At 47.6% G+C, this 13,322-nt stretch overlaps 1 protein-coding gene across 2 annotated transcripts in view; it reads left to right on the top strand.

Annotated features, from left to right (window-relative positions):
* The first annotated feature begins 832 nt into the window (after positions 1-832).
* The window catches only part of TMEM260 (transmembrane protein 260), a 34,904-nt gene continuing 22,414 nt past the window's right edge, over positions 833-13,322 (top strand). Inside the window, exons 1-3 of one of the 2 annotated variants that reach the window (XM_040601504.1) lie at positions 833-957; positions 6,289-6,320; positions 7,080-7,231. In XM_040601504.1, coding sequence (XP_040457438.1) covers positions 840-957; positions 6,289-6,320; positions 7,080-7,231 — 302 coding nt within the window. In that variant the 5' untranslated portion in view covers positions 833-839. The remainder of the gene's footprint in view (positions 958-6,288; positions 6,321-7,079; positions 7,232-13,322) is intronic. The other variant, XM_040601505.1, reaches the window with a different exon arrangement.

Below are 13,322 nucleotides of genomic sequence, written 5' to 3'. Positions count from 1 at the left end.
TTATCTGCGCGGTGCCACAGGGCTCCGTGAGGCTATGAGGGAGTCGGAGCGCGGCGCCGCAGCCCACGGTCTGGGGCCTGGGGCCTCGCACCCCAGCCAGCCACCGCCCCCCGGGCCCCCGCTGCCGCAGCAGCCGCTGGTCTGGCCCCGCGGGGCCGAGAGCGGCGGGCAGGAGGCGCCGAGCTGGGCTGGGAGCAGGGCAGGGAAAATACATTATAAAGTTGGTGGTTCAGAAGGCCTCGGGCCCAGCCCAGGCCCCGGCCCAGGCCCAGGCCCAGACCCGGCCTGTGGCCCACGGGCACCACGGCACCGTCCCCTCCCTGCGCGGCCGGCCCCACCGTGTCCCCTCTTCAGCGCGCCCGGCCCGGGACAGGGCGGGGGTCCTGCTCAGCCACCAACACCGCCGGGGACCGGGTGGCCGTGGCGACAGGTCCCGCTGAGGCGACGCGCCCGGGCGCTCCCCCCACGCCGCGCCGGCTCCGCGGTGATTTCGCCCCGCCCCGCCCCGCGCCGCCCCGCCCGGCGCGGTGGTCCCGCCCGGCCGCCCTCACCCCGGGCCACGCTCCTCCGCCCCGCCCTCTCCGGCTACACCAACTCCTCTCGGCCGGGAGGGGCGAGGAAGAGCAAGAGGGCGGGAGACCGCGCTGACTCGCCCCACGGGGCCTCAGCCCTGCCTGTTCCCTATCGGAGCGCAGCTGATGACGGGAGCGCCCGGGAGGCGGCCCCGAGGGGAGCGGGGAGGCGGGCGGGGCGGGGCTGCTCCCCCCGCGAGGCGGTGGAGTGGCACAGCCCGGCCGCCCCTCGGTGTTGAACCCGGAAGCGCGGGCGCGGCGGCGCACATGGGAGCGGGGGCCGGGATCGGGGCCGGGGCGGGCGGTGTTGCCGGGGCGCTGGGTGCTGCCGTGGCGGCTCTCTACACGGTCACGCTGCCGCCCGCCCTGCCTGGCGGGGATGCGGGTAATGTACCCAGCGCCGCCAGCCCGCCCGCGAGCGGGGGAGGGGCGGCGGGGCGCCCAGTGGGGCCGGGGTTTGGAGTCACCCCACCGGGGAGGCGGCACCGTAGGGACCCTGGGCCCGTGGGGGCTGGTGCATCGCGGTCACCCTTCGGGGGCGGGGGGTTGTGCCCTTACAGGCTCATTGCAGTTCCCTATATAAGGATGCTCATCCCATGGGGGCTGGTGCGTCGCTGTCACCCCGTAGAGGCTGCTGTCACCCCATAGCGTTGCTCACCCCAGAGGGCCTGGTGCATTGCTGTCACCCCAGAAGGGCTGGTGCATTGCTGTCGCCCTGTATGGTTGCAGTCACCCCTTATGGTTGCTCACCTCATAGGGGCTGGTGCATTGCTGTCGCCCCAGAGGGCTGCTCACCCCGCAGGGTTGAAGCCCCCCATAGGCGCTGGTGCCTTGCAGTCACTGGTGGGTGCTCACCCCTTTGGGGCTGGTGCATTTGATCCTCCATGGGGGCACTTGCCCCACAGACTGGTGCATTGTGGACACCCTGTATTGGGGTGCACACCCTCGGGGCTGGGGCATTGTCATTCCCCTCATTGGGTGCTCACCCCACTGAGCCTGCTGCATCGCAGTCACACCTTGCAGCTTGTCCCCTTGGGGTCCATGTGGTGTGGTTCCCCCTTGGGGCTGGTCACCCCATGTTGGCCTGATCCTCTCCCCAGTCTGTTTGCTTTGCAGTAAATAGTTTGCCTGTGTTTGGGCCTTTCAGCGAAGGGTTTAGTTGGGGGCCCTGGGAGATGGCTGGTGGTGTCAGAAGGCAGATGTGCTGTCCAGCCAGATGTGGTATTGCTGCTCAGACCATTGCGTTCTCTGGCCTGTGCAGCCACACAGCCAGTGCAGCAGTAAAATCTCTGGATCAGCCTGTCTGGAAGGGCAGCTCAGCAGCGTCAAACTATCCAATGTTTTGTGTTTCACTCTGCCAATCCCACCAGGCAGGACAAAATTCTCCTCTTGGATCCTTCTGCGGTTTTCCTGGTTTTATCTGGTCTTTAAAAATGTCTTGCTTTTGCAGCATGTGTACAGCTGTGATTTGCAGATAGGGGGGCTTGGATTTTCTCAGGGGATGGGGGTTTTTTTTGGTTTTTTTTGGGTTGGTTTGTTGTTTTTTTTTTTGTGGAGTAGGTACCGAGCGTACTTTCCTTCCTTTGTATCCCAGAAGGGCGTTGAGTGGGCCTGTTTAACAGTGCCTCTTGGCCATCGCTGCCTTTGGATCTAATTCCTTATAGATAAATGTGCTTTTAATGTATGCAGGTATTTTACAGCTTCAGTATGCGTGGAGAAAGAAATACGTATTTTGACTACAACCCCTTAAAGTTTGCTCTTGGTTTTGGTTAAAGTTACACGGAATACGGTGCTACTTGGTAAAAGCAGGATGGTTTTGTCTAGCTAGGTGTAAGGCAGCATGTACGTACTCACTGTGGCTCTTTGCACACAAATGTAAAGTTGAGCAGTGATCCGAGTGAGGGTTATTTGATTTGAAGATAACAGGAGGGAGCTGTATTTGCATTACACCAAGCTCATCCTGGTTAGCTGGCTCCCAGAGGTGCAACCTTGTGTTGTCCATTTTCCCTGTTCCCATGTTTGGATCAGAGGGACCCTGTTGTCAGAGCTGTATTAAAAGGATTTCTTTTTAAACACCACCTCCATAGAGCTTGCACCCCATGCTGCAGATGAGGGGTGCAAGTGTGCCCTGGCTAGGCTGGCCAGTGTGCGCCCTGACAGCTTGTGCATCTGCTCCCCAGTCTGTGAAAGGACTGGCTTTGCTTCTTCTGGTTCTATCAGTTAATACATGATCGATATATTTACAATTACTACCATTTTGTCTTTTAAAGTACTCCCTGATGGGAAACACGTGCCTATGACTGTGCAGGGTGCCTGTGCTCCAAGCTGTTCATACTTCACGAAGCTTCAGAAACCTGGTTTTTAATTGTACTTGAGCTTGGGTTTTGCCTCCGGGATGTAAATAACCATTAGCACCCTTTACGGAGCGGGATGCAGGCTCTCCTGATGAGGTGATGAATCAATGTTGGGATTCGTACCTTGCTTGATGTGAATTATCCCGGTAGATGCAGCGAATGGCCCAGCAGCACAAGCATGGGTTCACCCCACTGTGCTGGGTTATTGTGGTTATTTTATCCCATTTTGGAGGCAGGAGGGGGATTGCTCTTTCCCTAATTTCCAAAGGCACCCTGGTTCTTCCTAGCACAGCAGCTGTGTGTATAGAAATGCACATACACAAGTGCAGTGTGCATCGCTCCTCTGCTAATAACTATTGTCAGAGGTATCAGGACACTGAGTGGCTGTGAGCTGTGAACGGGTGCAGCAGAGAGGTGCCCCAGGAAAGGCCGGACAGGGAGACTGGGTACTTTATTGTATTGGAGGAAATCTGTCAGGACAGTGTCCCCCAGCTAGCACTATGACCTCACTCTCTGCCTCTCCTATTTTTTAAATTTACTTTATTTTTGCATTTTCTTCTAAATCTGCTGCCTGAGTTGCATGTGTTTACCGGAGCTGAACAGAGATGGGCTCATCCCCGCTGCCCTTTCGTGCCCATCCCAGTCAGCAGCCACCCCATCGTGCTGTGTTAAGACTTTTTGGGGTCATTCCCCTGGCTTCCCATGGGCCCAGCAGCCCATGGGATGCTTTAGCACTGCCGCCTGGCTGGAGTCCCCTGGAAGGTCTCTGCACGGCCCCGCTCAAGGTGATTAACTTGCCCGTGCCTGAGCACAGAGCTCAAACTTGTGCCATCAAAAGCACTGAAGCTACTTGTGTGAGTAAAGAGCTGCTTAAGGATTTGCTGTATCTGCTTTCAGGCAGGGAGCCTATTATTTTATTTATTCTTTTTTTAAAGCTATCTGTATATTTTTAATTGTTCCTGAAGTTTGCAGTAATCCGAAAATGTAAAAGGCAATAGGTATTTTCATTGGGAGCTTTCTTGTGTTACTTAGCGTTATAATAAAGAACGAGAGAATGAATTCTAATTCGGAAACCTCCACAGATGTTAAAACAGCTTAAAAAGGGATCAAATAAACTCAAGTTAAAAGAAAAACCCCAAACTTTCCCTCTGATGTTTCAGACATCAGCTCCCAACCTTGTTGGGGATAAATCGGTTTTCAGGCAGCGCTGGGCCCCTTGCCTGAACACCTTTACTGGGGAGTCAAGCCAGACAGCCAGAAACATATTTACACCATGATTATGCAGGAATAAACTCTTCAATTTCAGCTGGTGTCTGAAGATGCCGCAGGTCGTTTTCTCTCCTGAGAAATACTTTGAAATCAAGTTTGTGTCTGCTGTAGTCTTCCTCTCTGTGTTTTGTCATTTAATAGTAGTACTCCACACTGACGTAGTCCATAGAGGCTGTAAGTGATGCTCAGGTATGTGGGTGGGAGGTGGAGAATTTACCCTACCTGAAGTGATTGAAGTTATGCGCTCCTTTTGGTTTTCCCAGTGGAGTTCAAAAGGCCTGCAGCCTGGGAGCTTATTTGGGCAGGTTTTCTTATTTTTTTTCCCTCCATTCTTATGAGGCAGAGTTGTGCTGCTGGCTTTCAAAGCTTGGCAATGGTATCCACCAGGGTTTTTTTGGTTGGGTCAGCGGTTTTGGGTTGTTTTTTTTCAGCTTTCTGGTTGGTTTGTGTTTGTATTGCTCTGGGGTTATTCTTGCCCGTGATATGAACCAATATCGTAGCAATGTGCATGAACTTAATCTTCAGCCATTTGAAGTACACACATTGCTGTATCCCAGAAGGACTGGAGTGCAGGTGAAGCCATGCGTGGCTCGGGAGCAGCATCCCCGTGATGCAATGGGCATCCACCGTCAGCCGCTGCACAGAGTAACACGTGCTGGGGCGCTGGGGAACCCCAGCAATGCCGAATTTCGGGTTTCTTTATTAGCAGCATCTTTGGCTGCGTGCAGGGGGATCACTTGCTTCCCAGCCTCACCGTGCCCTGGAAACATTGGAGCTGCTGAACACTAAAAGGCTCAGTTTGGGATGGATGGTTTTCCTATTGCATCTGCTTTTTCAGGGCTGTCTTGCAATAGGATGAAATTTGCCTAAAAAAGAGTAGCAATAAAAATAGCTGCATTTGTAAGTGCCGTAAAATCCACATCTGAGAGGCTTTTGTGCAGAAAGCCGCAGGGCTGTCCCCTGGGCATCATGCAGGGCGATAGCTGTGATTTTACAGCAGAAGTGGGTTGACTTGCATCTTCCTTTTAAAATACATTGTTTACCATAATGTCAATATTTAAAGGTGCCATTTGTATAATCCTCCTCTTTTGCGTTGGATAGTAAGGTTGTAATTACGTGCAAAATTTAAAATATTGTTAATTCAGCATTTAAAGCCAACAGCGCCCTTCGTTTTACGTCTTTGCCTTCTAATGATAGGACAAAGCTACCATGACCTTGGCACTTGGCAAGGACCAGTAAGACCAGACTCTGCAAAACTGGATCAGAAAAGTTGAGGGAAAGAAGGAAAACCAGGCGTAACTTTTAATTTTGTCGCTCCTTGGTTCGTCCCTGAATGTGTTGTGCCTATTGAATATATTTAATAGACACCGTTCAGGAGCATTGCGAAATGCTTCAGTGTCAAGCGCTCTAACAGGGCGAAATATTATTAACTGTTACATTAACGTGGATCCTTTTGTGGCAGTGATTTGTCCTAGCGTAAAATACAAATGAAATGCAAAACCTAAATGGTGTTTCAATGGGAGCGGCTGCTGAATGCAGCGTTCACTGACAGGTAAAAGAGTTACTTGTGAAGCAGATGCTGCAAGAATTGCTTTAACGTCAAGGGAGAGCAGCATTCCCAAATAGATGGATGCAGATTTGCACGACCGGTGGTTATATTTTCCCTTTAAAACTATAAAGCTGTGGTTGTTATTTTAATGAGAGGCAACCAGGTTGTTTAAGAGACAATGCAGCTTAAGCGTTGCAAACTGTAGGGCTTGAAAGTTATCCAATCGATTGGTTTTAAATTAAAAATGCACACGCACAGATGTCTGCATTTTTAATGTTTCTGTCCATTCTTTACTCGCGCCTACCTATACTTTCACTTATCTGTTCATAAAAGTCTCGCGAAAACATACAAAAGATATTTTGTGCAATGACATCAGAGGGAGAAAATATTCTTAGAAAATTTCATGCTGTTAAATCTCTACAGATTTACAGTTTTATCCAGTCAAATTAATGCAAAACCCCAATGCAAGCATTTGGATTTTGAAAACTTTGGAGGAGTGTCATTTCCTAATAGTAATTATTGGTTTTACATTATTTTTTCACAGGGGAGCTGATCACAGCCGCATATGAGCTTGGAGTAAGTATTAGTTTTATTGTTTAATCAATGCTCTCATTAACAGTTTTAGGAATTAAGGAAGTTTAATTAAGCATGGAGTAAAGTAGATTAATTTATTTTCAAACCACAGTTTTTACTAACTTATAAGTACAGCACGCGACAATTTACTTCAAGTTTTAAATCCAATTAAACTAAATTATAAAGCAAAGGCTTTACTGTATATACAGTAGCTGGCTTATTATCAACCCAAATTTTGTATAAGCTGGGGAGAATAAAATAAATCGGGTTAACAATTTTAATAAGTTTTATTATTTAATAAACTTTATTATGGTGCATGATCCCTTTAGGCAAGACCTTAGGACTGTCAGCGCGGTGGTAATCCGATAGCAGTGTGGTCTTTCAACTTGCTAACCAATAAAATAGTTGAGAAGCTGCTGTTTTTATCAAAAAAAAAAAAAAGAAAAAAGAAAAAAAACACCACACAACAGCCTTTTGAATGACCCTAATATACTGTGAACCCAAACAAGGAGCCCTTTAAGGCACGCTAATGAAACGTGGCACCTCCTTTTCTCGCCGCCTCATTATCATGGGTGAGGCGTGGAGCCAAATCCACTAAGGAAAAAATATTTGCAGAGTTCCAGTCGGTAGGAAAGGATGAGTTGGGGAGCGGTGCCGCTGGGAGATCCCCCGGCTCCTGCCGCTGGACCCCGGCGTGCCTGCTCTCCTTTTGATTTCATAGAATTTCACCCCTTTTCAAGCCCTGTATCGATCTGTCCGTAGGTCGCCCACCCTCCTGGCTACCCCTTGTTCACGCTGCTGGCCAAAGTGGCGACGGGGCTGCTGCCCATCGGCTCCCCCGCCTACCGGGTCAATCTCCTCTGCGGCTTGTTGGGAGCAGCTGCCGCCTCTTTGCTTTTTTACACGGTTTTCAGGTAAAGTCCTTGGGGGTGTTTTTTCGTTGGCGTGATGCTGGCAGGGCGCATCCCTGTTGGCTCGGGACATTTCCAAAGGCTCCCTCTGTTCCCCTCTGGCCTTCGGGCTAGCGTTTCTCCCTTTCCAGCTGTAATTAGTTCCTCTGATTAACCTAACAGCGGTTTAATCTGAATTTGACCTTCTTTCCTGCACAAAAGGTTCCTCTTTTATTTTTTCTTTCTTTCTGTTAAATAATAATAATAGTAATAATAAAAAGTGCGCCCTTTCCCTTACACAGACGTGACAGGTTGTTCAGGCTCATTATCACAAATCACCGCTCGGTTTAACTAACCAGAACTAATGAAGTTTGTCGTTCTCGAAAGATGCAGATGGTCTGTTTAAATTAACAGGATGAGCTTCACCTATCGGGAAACCGTGAACTTGGTTTAATTGCAGCTCCCGGCGGAGGCGGATGGGCAGTTGCCTGCCGGTGGTACCCAAGGACCAGGGTGAGCATCGGTGCTGGCCGCCTTCCCCCGGCGTAGGTGCTGCCGTCTGGGGGGGGGGGGGACCGGCTGGAGCCCATCCGTTTTCTCCAGACCTCTAACCTTGGGAGAAAAGAGAACAATCGGGATGCACACGTGGTCGGGGGTTTTGTTAACTCTGCTCGTCTTTGATGTGCAAGTTCTGGCTGCTCTTAACCTCAGCCTGACCCATATTTGAGAGGATTATCGCAACCCGTACAAACAATTTCTGATGTTCTTTTGCAGGGAAAATAGGGCACGTTTTGAGGCTGCAAACAGTGAAATCTGAAATGTATCGGGGTGCTTTGGGATGAGATGGGGCACTTCCTTGCCACGATTTTTTTGACAAAAGCCCTTCTCTCCCACCCATTCCCAGAGCTGCATCGCCCCTTGGGGAAACCTTCCCAGAGAGTGAGAGCAACCTAGAAATAAAAGCAGGAATAAATAGGCGGGGGGGAGGGGGTCAGGTCCTGCACAGCCCGAGAGCCCTGAGCTCACTTAAACTTTGCTCCGTGGGGCCCGTCTGTCTGGGTGCATCTTCCTCTGCTGCAGAGGAGTTGCTTTTTGCACATCCCCTTTCACGTAGCAGTGCATCAGCTCCAAAGCAGACTTACTGGAATCACTTAAGTAATTCCTAAATATTTCTACAGGCATTTAAGGTGATGGCTTTTACTGTTAGGTAATACATGTAATTAAGTTGGCGCTATTTAATTGAATATCCTGTATTTTACAGCTTATTTGGGGGACTGGAAGCGGCGCTGCCCTCCCGTGCACAGTGCCACGCGCAGCGTCAGAGCACAACTTGCTTTGATTATATGAAAAACTCCTGCAAGGAGCTGCTACAGGTTTTGAATATTGAGTTCCGATTTTATTTTTTTTTTAATTACAGTTATTGCTGTTATTACCATTACTGTGAAGATCTGCCCCGCTTTTTAGTTTTAACTGCAGTGTGGCAGTTCCTTCCGTGCCTGTTTTGCGCGTATGAAATCGTGGGAACGTCGCTTTAGAGAAATAAGAATACAGGAGAGAAATGACAGGCTAAATTTGGGAATTATTTTTACACTTCTAGAGGTTTAATTCTTTTTGTTGTTGTCTAATGGGATTTGCAAGAGGTTGCTTCTGTCAAATTTAAAACTTGCATGAAAGAACGGAAGACCTGGAACCGAGAGATGATAGAAACTATTAGGACTTACAGAAAATCATTTCATAGATGCTCGGCACTGACAGGATCAATTATTTAGCCTAGCAGCAATTGATTTTTATTTTTTTTAAAATTAATTGTAAGGTATTGTGGGTCAGTTTGATGTCCAAATTACTATGGTTTATTTTTCCTTATAAGCACCTTAAAATTTATTTATTTTTTACGATGTTAATTTTTTAAAAAAAAAAATTCCTTCCTATTTCCATCTACTTCTGAAAAAAAAAACCAAACCCCTTTTGGGAAGTGTTTGCTGGCACCTTCTGCGCAAAGGCTGTAACTATCTGAAGACGATGCGCTTTGGTTTTAACGGGGCTTGTCCGTACTCACAAAGGATCTAAACCGGTCTATCAAATCTTCCCGCATTTTTGTGTTTTAATTAAAATTGAGCTGATAGGGTGACCCCTGCGAGGTACCAGAGGAAAAATAAGCACCTGCTCCTCTTGCTGCACGAAATGTGTATGTTAATATGAAAATATGTAGATGTTAGGAATACAAATAATTGATGAAGTACACATCCTTCGGGAGCAACACGGTTCAAGTGGCAAATCTCTCTCCTCAAACAATAGCCACCCTTCAGCGGGGAGGAAGCCATCTCTATGGTAATGGGGCTGACGCTGCCCTATTGATCGAGTGGAAGAAGACATTATACAATGTCAGTTGGGTTGTTACAATTTCATTTGTTGTCTGACCTGAACTTAACCTCTAAAACCTTTCTTTTCTCCCCACCAGCCGGGCAGCGTTGCTGTTTACCCTTGCAGGGTTTTTTTCTGTGCCTCCCAGCATCTCCGTACAGTAAATCTCTCCCTTATTTTTTTTCCCCATTGACACTTTTTTTTGTTTAAGAGGCATTTCCTGAGTTTATTCTGTGGCAGGTCCGGATGATTTCCTTTACTGCTTAAGGAAAGAGTCGCGGTTCCCTCTGTGGGTGGGTGGTGTTTGGGATGTTACAGCGTGTGTGGGATTAGGATCGAATTTATTCCTTAAACAGATTTCTCCTCTGCCAGGTGATGGCTGGTGGGATGCTCCGTGCCGGCACCACTGGGGTCAATAGGAAGCAACCCTGTTCGTTTATTCATTTTATTATATTGTATTATTCATTATTTTATTTTATTTTTTAAGCCTGGATTGTGCTTCTTAAAAGAAAGTTATGTCGAACCTCACTGATGCAAAAAGCCCTTTTGTCAGTAATCCAGACTATCGCCGAACGCACGGTTTACTCCTTTGAATTAGTTTTCAAATTTGGTGGGGTTTTTTTCCCCCTCCACAGTCTTAATAAATTGCTTGTAATTATCGTAAAATGGCATTTACAAGGAGTTTTCTTGGACTGCTTATAACTGAGGCAAATAATTCATCTTTGCTTTGAAAGAGGGGGGAGCTGCTTTATGTTTTCAGGACGCAGCAAGTGCGGCTATAGGATTGTTTCTTTAAACAACTATTTATTTGTTTTACTGTGGGAGGCAAAGCATAGCACGTTCACAAAGTAAACCAATTATCTTCTTATAATGTGATTGCCAAAGTGTCATTTTCTCTGCACAGACGATGCATTCTTTGCATTCCCTGTTGTAAAGAGAAACGGGATGCTTTCCCCTGCTTTAAGTGCTTTTTTTTTTTTTTTTCCCAGCATATACCTTTTGTAGCTTGGCTGTTTTGCTGTACCTAAATATGCAAAGCTAATTTAGTGCAGGGGCAGTAGCAGAGTAGAAGGAGTCATTGCCCAAGTACTCCTGGTAAGTTTTTTGCCGGCTTTATTCTGGCCGAGTTGCACATGGGGTTTTTGAAAATGGGGGAAATGTTGCACTGAATTAAGCAGTTCACACCTCTTTGGTTTGCTGTACTGGGTGTCATGTTAAGTTTTGAGTTAATACATGTATATTTATATATATATATTTATATATTTTTTAATATATATATATCTCCTGCCCCCCAAACCTTCCAAGCAACACACTTTGGAAGTATATGAGAACTGGAGCCAACTCTTCTGCCACTGCCAACAAAAAGGAGCATTAGGCATGTCATGTAATGAAATCACCAAAATTATTTGATCATTTTGAAATCATCAAAATGTTTTGGAAATGGCACTTGACCATTCTGATGGTTCTGAGGTTTCTTGCTGCAGTGATGTGGGTCTTGCAGCTCTCATAGGAAGGTCCCTGGAAGGACGGGAGCATTGGAGCACCAGGAGGCTGGGTCACCTTCATGGCCATCTCCGGGGGCCCTCATGGCTGATGCTTCCTTAAAATTAATGGGTGCTGGGAAAAGTTGCCTGCTGCCTGCGACAGGTGGGGAAATACTCCGTGTCCCTGGGGTACTGGGTGTGCTGGAGCAGGAGTCGTCCCTGCTTTAACCCCTTTTTTGGGGCAGATGGAGGGATGAGAGAGGAGCGCTCCTGCCCGGCATGCCAGTGCCCGCACAGCCACTGCGGGAAATGAAAATGTTGGGCTTTGGGGAAGGAGGAATCTCCTTACAGGGTGCATTTGGATTTTTCCAGATTGCAGATTATTGTAGATTATAGCCGTTGTAGCACAGCTTGAAGATCTTGGCTGTTTCAAAAGCAGCTGTGCTTAGTAACACTTAGTTGGGAAGTTTTAGGGGGGGAGAGGAGGAAAGGTACTCAAGTATTCATTTGCTTGTAGAAGAGTATCTACCGTGGCTAATTGATCTTTAGATATATATATACATAGAGAGAGAGAGATATGTAATTTTTTTTTCCCCTGTGTCCCTGTAATAAACCAGCAGTGAGTTCAGTCTGTTTGACGACATTACCAAATCTGTTCATTTGCATTTTGCTCTAAAGTAGACACATTAGGCTGCAATAACTCTGCTCCGTTTTGAAGGCGGGGGGTGGGGGGGGTGGGGGAAGAAGGGCAAAAAAACTCTTCTTTTTTTCCTTTTTTTTTTTTTTTTTTTTTAAGACTGAAGAGTCTTTTTTGACAGCTAGTCAGAGTTAGAATTAGTTCAAGGAAATGTTAATAATGCACTGCCTGGCTTAATCCCTTTGATATCACCAGGTATCCTCCTGTTCATGGGTTAATTGCTTTAAAAGCGGAGGCAATATTCTGAGCGGTGGGCCGCTTCACCTTTTCACAGCTGTTACCATTGAGTGACAACTAAATCCCATGTGTAAGATGAGGAAGAGCTCAATCTCCAATTGGGAGAAAATTTATGTAAACCGCAATCCCTTCAGAATGTGCGGAAGTCACAGACTTTCTTGATTTACTCTGCTTTTCCCAGAAAGCTCCATTGTTCCCTTCCCTAAGTCCCATCAACCCTTTGTAGCAGAATATCACAGCGGCGGCAGATAGCTTGAAATATATAAATGCTATCATAGCTCTGATTAATAGCGGCGCTTATGAGTCAAGTCTGATAACGGAGCAGCTCTCCACTCAATTTCAGATACCGCTAATGGAATCTGTCTCCTGCAATTGTAATGTGAGAAGGGCTAATTTGCCATGGAGCTTGGAGCTGTCACCAGCCGGGGATTGGGGGGTCAGATGGGAGCTGCCAGGTTTTTGCCCTGCAGCTTGTATCTCTCGCTTTGAATAGCACAGCCCCCTGCCTGCCAGGGAGCTGATAGGCCGCCGGGGGGTTTATGCCACTCCGTACAATAGCGAAGGGCTGCATGGGCTGACTTGGTAATTGTGAAGCCAGCTCATTTTTATTTTATTTCATATTTTATTCTATTTTTTTCTTTCTTTTTTTTTTTTTTTTTTCTGCGGCTGCATAATTTCTAATAAGGGGTTTTAACAAATGTCAGATTAGGAAAAGTTTCTGCAATTACAAAAAAAAAAAAACTTATAAAACATTTAAATAGCTAAAGTCGGTTCCTACTGAGGGTTGGGGTTGTTTTTTTTTGGCTGGTGGAAATAGGCACCAGTTATTACAGGCGCCTGGGATAAAGGTGCACCTATTTTCTAAGGATTGCGACTCAAATAATGGGTCTAACTAAGGTACCCTTTCTGCTTGCAAAGACACCAGGAGAGAAATTCTCATTTTCAATGGCTGGAAGCTCAGTTTTTACAACTTGCTATTTAGAAAGTTGTGAGTACAAGGTGGTATTTATTAAAGGAGCGCAGCCGCATATGCGTTTAATCAATCTGTCATGAGTTGTTTCACTCGTTGAACTGCTGTGGAATAGCTTGGCATGGAGGCGTTGGATTTAATTGCCAAACTTTCTTGGGAAGGTGCTGCTGCAGGCAGGCTCTGCTCCAGCGTGGTGGTAGGCGTCCAGAAGCGCATGAGGTTTGAGGTCGGGAAGTCCCGTTCCTTGCTCCCCTGATGAGCCCTGTTGGGTCGCTCTTCCCACCAAGGTCCCTGCTCCCATCCCGGGGCATCTCGCCTCAGGGGCAGCTTGATCCTCCCAGCAAGAGGAGCCAAGGTGGCATGGCC

Source organism: Falco naumanni, chromosome 7, assembly GCF_017639655.2.
Source record: "Falco naumanni isolate bFalNau1 chromosome 7, bFalNau1.pat, whole genome shotgun sequence".
Taxonomy (NCBI): domain Eukaryota; kingdom Metazoa; phylum Chordata; class Aves; order Falconiformes; family Falconidae; genus Falco; species Falco naumanni.
This window is presented reverse-complemented; position numbering and strand designations above follow the sequence as displayed.